Genomic DNA, 6531 nt, shown 5'->3' on the forward strand with positions numbered 1-6531 from the left:
GGGCCTGGCCCTTCCAGGCACACTTTGCTTTGCACCCCCCTGGAGGCCCCCAGAGTTCGAGGGGACCAACGGAGAGGGAGAAACCGGACAGAGACCTCTGGAAAAGCCCCACACAAAGGCAGATCGAGGGAAGGAGAGGAAGGCAGACAGGCAGCCATTTTAAGAGAGAAGAGCCAGACAATGGCAGCTCCCCGGCAGTGGGGGCCCAAGGCCGAGGGGAGCCCACGGCCGGGGCCTGCTCCCCGCGGCCGCCACCCACCCACCCACCCCTGCCCTGCTCGCCCCAGCCCCCTCCCCACTCAGCTGTGTACCTGAGGGGTCCGGGCGAGCGGCTGCCCCCCGCCGCCGCTGCTCCCGGGGCTCATGGGCGCGTGGTGGCTCCTTTGTTGGGCCCCTCCCGAGGCGGCCGCTGCCGCCGCCGCCGCCGCCGCCGCCGCTGCCCCCCAGCACTGCGAGGCCATGTCCGCCGGGCCCTTGCCCGCGCCCCCGTCCTGGGGCCCGCCGCCGTAGTCGCCCCCGGGGTAGCCCTGGTAGCCCCGGGCCGAGCTGGGCGACGTGAGCAGTTGGTTGAGGGTGGGGGTGGCGGTGGGCTGGGGAGTTCCCCCGCCGGCCGCTGAGGGGCCGCCTCCCCCCATGGCCCCGAAGCGCTGCTGAGCGAAGGACGAAGACGACGAGGAGGCAGAGGCGCTGGAGGAGGGAGGCGGCTTGGAGCCGGCGGCCGCCGCGCCGGAGCCCGGAGTGCCACCTCTCGGGGAGCTCAGCGCGTAGGCCTGGGGGGGCGGGGGGTAGGCGCTGCGGTTGGGGTAGTAGGAGTTGTACTGGTGGTTGGGGAAGCCGTGGTCGTGCGAGTTCTGCTGGGGCCCGGCGTAGGGCTCCAGGCCCCCGCCGCCGCCGCTCTGCAGCGCTGCCAGGCCAGGGCTTTGTTGTCCGCCATGTTGTTGGTGGAAGACGGCGGCCGCCGCGGCGGCGACGGCGGACGGGCTCCGGCCGTAGGGTTGCCCGAAGCCGTAGGCTGGGGGCGGCAGGGCGGCCGCGGCCGAGTGAGGAGGCGCCCCCACCCCGTCGCTGCTGCCGCCGCCGCCGCCGCCGGGCGGCTCCGTGAGGTTATTGTTCAGGGCGGGCCTAGGGCCCGCGTTCCCGTTCGAGTTCTTGAGGTCCGGCTCCGCGCCGGGCCCGCCGCCGCCGGCTCCGCCGCCGCCACCCCCATTGCTCTCGGCCCCGTCCTGCAGCTCCTTTCCCAGCGGCTGCGGCGGCCCCACGGCGGGGCCCTCGCTTTCCTGCCCGGCGGCTGCCTTCATTTCCCCGCGCTCGGCCGCTGCTGCTGCCGCCGCCGCCGCCGCCGCCTCGCCCCCCGCCTCCTCCCGCTGTTGCTGCTCGGCTTTCTTCAGCTCCGAGGGCGGCGGCGGCGGGTTGCCCAGGCTGCTGGCGGCGGCGGGGGCGACCTGCGCGGCCATGATCCCCGCTGTCTCGTCCGCGGAGAGACCCGGCCCTGTCTTCGTCTTCTCCCCCCTCCCACCCCGCCCCGGGGCCGAGTCCCCCGGGCTGCCCTCCCCACCCGCCCGGGCGGGCCTCGCGGGGCTCCGCTGCTGCGCTGCGCTCGCTCGCTCCTCTCCCCCCCGCCCCGCCGGCTCAGGCTCCGGGCTGGCGGCGGAGGAGGAGGAGGAGGCGGCGGCGGCGGCAGCCGAGGCGCCGGCGGCTCAGCTGCTCCCGGCTCTGTAGGCTCGGGACCCGGCTCTCCCGGCTCATTCCCCCCAAGCCCTTGCCTGGGAATGAGGGGGGCGGTGGAGGCTCCGCTCCCCAGGGCCTGGCCCCGCTGTGACTCTCCGCTTTCTGCTGCCGGAGAAAGGAGGAGGGAGGGAGGGAGGGAGGCGAGGGGGAGGGGGCGGGAAGGGAGGGAGGGAGCGGGGGGGAGGGGGGACCCGGGACGGGCGGGCGGGCGGGCTGGAGGGCGCGCGGCAGCGGACGGGGCGCCGGGAGGCAGAGTAGGAGCGCGGCTCGGGCGGGCGCCCTGCCTCGCCTCCCCGGCCGCGGCCCGGGCCGAGGCTGCTGCTGCGCGGCGGCGACGGCGGGCGAGCGAGCGGGCGGGCGGGCAGGCAGGCGGGCGGGCGGCGGGACTGAGCGGCTAGAGCGCCCCACTCTCCTCCGAGTCCCCCTCACTCCGACACGAGGCTCAGCACTGCCATTTTACCCAGCGCCGTCGCGGCCGCCTGAAAAACCCGGAGTGGAGCGCGGAGCGGGCGCAGGCCGTGGAATGGACTCGCTCCCTTCCCCTCACAAAGGAGGAGGGGAGAGAACGAGCCGCGGCGGCGGCGGCGGCAAGCCCTCAGCCTCTTTCGCTCGGCAGCGCCGCCGCCGAAGGCTTCGGGGAAAACCCGGCCCGGAGCCCGCGCCTGCGGAGCCTGCGCCGCCTCTCTCGCCGCGTTCCCATCCTGGCCTGTCCCCTTCCTGGCCGCTGCGGAGGGAGCGGGCCGCGTGAACTTTACCCGCGCCTGCAAAATTGGCCTGAGCCCGAAACCGCGGCCGCCGCTGCCCGGGCCTGACACCCCCACCTCACCCCACCCCACCCCGGCACAGGGCCTGGGCTCTTCTTGGCTGCGACTTAGCACCTCTCCAGCACTTTTCTTCCTCAAAGCCTTTTGCAGACCTGCTGCAGAGACCCAGCTGAGTGAGAGCCCTGCTTTTTACCCCCTTTGGCTAGCCCCAAAGGAGGACTGACCATTGTTCAAATTGTCGGTTGTCCCATGCCCTGCCCTCATTAGGCAGCCCTGACAAGGCCCCGGGGGCATGAGGTCTGGATTAGCCCCATTTTACCGACAGACAGAAAGGAGGGGACTGCCCAGGTCACTTAAAGTCAGAGTGCAGAAGCGAGTGGCTGTAAAAAGTGGAGTCACCAAAGCTATATCTTGTCAGCTTAGCCTGAGAAAAGAAAGACACTTCTGTTGTAAGCAAATCCAACAGCGGGACCAGAGTGCCAACCAAACGTGGTCATCTCCACTTCACTTAAAATGGTGGCTACTGATGCTTTGGGGGGCTAAGCCCGTCCCCCAGGCGAGCCAAGCTCCATCAGCACTTCCTAAGGGAACCTAGCTCACAATGGCCAGCCTCCCCAATCTCAGCAGGCAAGTGCCCTGGAAGGCTGTAAACAGCACACAGAAGAGGCTCCAGGGCCTGGAAAACCCTAAGTGTTCAAAACCCACTGCAGAAGAGCCATGCAGAAAATGGAAACCATTTTCTCTTCAAAGAGAGAAAAAGGCAGAGCCCAACACTCAGAAAACGGATGCCCTCAGATCTGTTGTCTGGCCCCAGGTGTAAGACTCCTTGAAGTTTACCAGAGACCCTAAGGCCACGTTTATCTGAAAAGATCAAGGCATTCACAGAGCAGCTCAGCGTCCCAGCATCTACATGCCTCACCAAACCCTACAGCAGCCCCCTCTTCTCAGGCAGGCCTGGAATGCTCTGACATGGCAAGCTAGAAAAAAACAGAGGCAATTCCAGCTTCTCACCAGGCCCAAGACTGTCTTGGGAAAGGCCAGGGCCAGGGCCAGCATCAATGACAAAGGCCTGCTTTCCTCCCAGAGTTTATAAATGGAGACTTGAGGGCCACAGACCACTATTTTAGAACTTCTGGATTCTACAGGCCCCTGGAGTTCTGACCATCTCGTGGGTCAACATAAATAATTCCAAGAGGCTAACAGTTGTACCACCAAGAAAAAACTAAGAGCATCCTACACCACAAACCTTCCTGGGAATCTGCGAGTGGGGAGACGGCCAGAGCCCCTCTCTGCCACCCCATCCCCCAACCAGACCAACCTGCCGGGACGATGGGACTGGCTGGTATGGCCGGGTGCCCTCTTTTCACTCAGTCCTCAGGAGCAACAGCCCCACTGATGCATTAGGTCCTAGAAACCAAATTATAGGCTGCCTCACAAATGGAGCTTTGCTATTTAATCAACTGCCTCGGAGCTGCCAAACAGTCCTGAGTCCCGCACACAAATGAGGAATTTTTTACATGCAATTACCCTGCCATTTTCCTCAGAACTGGGGTGTAATGGGAAACCTGGAGCCCAGTGAAAATCTGGAAGCCAGAACGGATTTGTCTTCAAGGAAAGTCCACATGGCCCTGAATATGAAAAGCGCCAAAAATCCCTTTCCCTACACGTGGTCACGCTGTTTTGAAAACAGTCACCATTTTAATCTAGCAACGAGGCAAAGCGCATGAAAATATATCCTCCTGGGTCAAGGAGAGGTGGTGTGTTTCTTCTTCCCTTTTAATTTTTTTTTTATTTTTTAGTTTTTTTAAAAGATCTTAAATCCTTAGGGTCTCTTCCACTCCAAGAGCCACAGCGTTAACCTAAGACTGCTGGGCTGAGGAACTTTCTTAGAAACTGGTCCATCCGCTTTCCCCAGGGGCACTGGGAACGGGAAAGGGGGAGGGGAGGAGCGGGCACGTGGCTGGCCCGAGCAGCGAGACCCCGACTCCGGGCCGGGGGTCCTCCCCTCGGTGGGTATTTTTCCCCCCACAGCCCCTGCCTTTCCACCCCACACCCAGGCAGCTCAGGAATCCCGGCGCAGATTATAGGGCTAGGACAGCGCTCCCCACACGAAAGCGCCTCTGCCACCGACAGCCTGATGGCAAATATGGACTGAATCGTTGACATGGAAACCGGACTAAAGTCTCGTTCGCTCGCTCTCACAGGAGAGTTCTTATCACCGAGCCCGGCAGGACGGCACACTGCAAAAGCGGACTGGATTCCGGGCCGCACGGATCGGTGCCGTTTCTGGGAGCCGGAACTCCGGCGCCTGCCACAGCCAACGAAGGGGGCTGGGCTGCCGGCAGCAACCGGCTGAAAATGGCAGAGGATGTGCTCTCATTTTCTCTAGCTGCACAGCGTGCATGGATTGGGCCCGAGAACGAGGGATGAACCTACGAAGATCCCACACAGTCAACTGCAAAATATGGAAGCTGGGCCCGGAGGTTTTGCTAGGAGAAACGCTTGCAGGGAGGACAAGTCCTTCCTCGCCGTTTTCTCACTCTAAATGTCTAAAAACACAAAACTCCTCAAACAAACAAAAGGTCGGCCTCGCCTCCCCGCAGACCCCTTTCCTTTACTCCACTCCGGGCAGGGCACTGCTAGCGAGGGGCCGAGGGTTCGGCTGGCTGCGGGCTGAGGCGCGCGGAGCCCGGCTGGGCCCCCGCACATTCCCGCCGCGGCGCCGCAGCAGACACCCAGCCGAGCGCTCTCAAGTGCGAACTGGAGCTGCGAGTTTGAGCAAAAGGGCAACTGTGTCAGTTGACGGAAGCCAGAAGCAGAGTTCAAAGCCTGGCGTGGATTTCCGTCTGGAGCTGTGTTTCTTAAAGTTTGTAACTCCGTGTGAAGAAACAGCCCCAGCGGAGGCTTTGGGATCAGTGTGAAAAGTCTAGCACTACCATCTGACAGCGAGCCGCAAAACTTTGGGCTGCATATTAAGCGAGGAAAGTGGATTGAAGCTAGAGTCAAGGCAATTCATTATGCTCCCGGCTCGCAGACCGGAGCGGTAAGATACGAACTGGATTGTCGCGGGGGAACACGGAACGGAATCCGAATGGCGCTCCACAGTTCTTCGCGGTAAAATTGTGCCGGCTAAGGACCTAAGGAGGATGCTCAAAGAGCCAACAGTGAAGGCTTCCAGCTTGAAAGGTTCCCACACCGCTTTTCTGGATCCCTGTCCACTCACCTCAAAGTCTTTAAACAATTTGGGAGATTGTACGTTTTACAAAAAGAAAAAGAAGTGTTCATTTCTGAATGAGACTTTTTTTTTTCTCAACTAAGACAAAATAGCCTTGGGCATAAATCCACCAGCCTTTCATGTTAACATAAGAATTACCCTCACCACTAGTTTCCCCCCCCCACGTGAAATAAAAATAAAATAAATGCAGTTCAGTGGTAGGGCCTTCATTTTGCGTAGATAAAACTCTAGTGCCTGATTCCCACTAGTGCAGTAACAACAACAACAACAACGTAAGACACAGGTCTGTGCTGGTTCTGGCCTGTGGAAATTTCAAATAAAGCATAACTCCCAAGGTCAACAAAACAGAAGGATCTCATCTCACTGCTCAGTTACTAAGTTTTTTTGTTTGTGGTTTTTGTTTTGTTTTGTATTTTGAGAAGATAATAAACCTTTTTTTCTTTTTTCTTTTTTTCCCCCTACAACAGGACTGAAGCCCATCTCGGAAACCCACGTCTTTAATCCCAGCAGTAGGGAGGCAGTGGCAGGCAGATCTCTCAGTTCAAGGCCTGGTCTACAGAGTGAGTTCCAGGATAGGCAGGGCTACACAGAGAAACCCTGTTTCAAAACTAAATAAAATAAAATAGGACTGGAGTTTCATGTAATTACTAGGCAGACCAGGAGGGGGGCCAGTTTCTTCAGAGACCGGACCTCGCCTGAGGGCCAACCTAGCTGGGAACTTGCCTCAGTCCTCCTTTCTCAGCCCTCTGGATGCAGGGGTTCTAACAGTTTGTCACCCCACCCGGCTCACATCGGGATTTGGAA

The 6531-nt window shown here is 61.1% G+C and overlaps 1 protein-coding gene across 3 annotated transcripts in view; it reads right to left on the reverse strand.

Annotated features, from left to right (window-relative positions):
* ARID1A (AT-rich interaction domain 1A) overlaps positions 1-1478 on the reverse strand; it is a 75927-nt gene extending 74449 nt beyond the window's left edge. For 2 of the 3 annotated variants that reach the window (XM_084785242.1, XM_084785240.1), the window contains exon 1: positions 312-1478. In XM_084785242.1, the coding sequence (XP_084641368.1) occupies positions 312-1454 (1143 nt within the window). In that variant the 5' untranslated portion in view covers positions 1455-1478. The remainder of the gene's footprint in view (positions 1-311) is intronic. The other variant, XM_084785241.1, reaches the window with a different exon arrangement.
* Between the last annotated feature and the right edge of the window lie 5053 nt (positions 1479-6531).

This window comes from Acomys minous (genome assembly GCF_964271855.1).
Source record: "Acomys minous genome assembly, chromosome: 6".
In the NCBI taxonomy this organism is placed as follows: Eukaryota; Metazoa; Chordata; class Mammalia; order Rodentia; family Muridae; genus Acomys; species Acomys minous.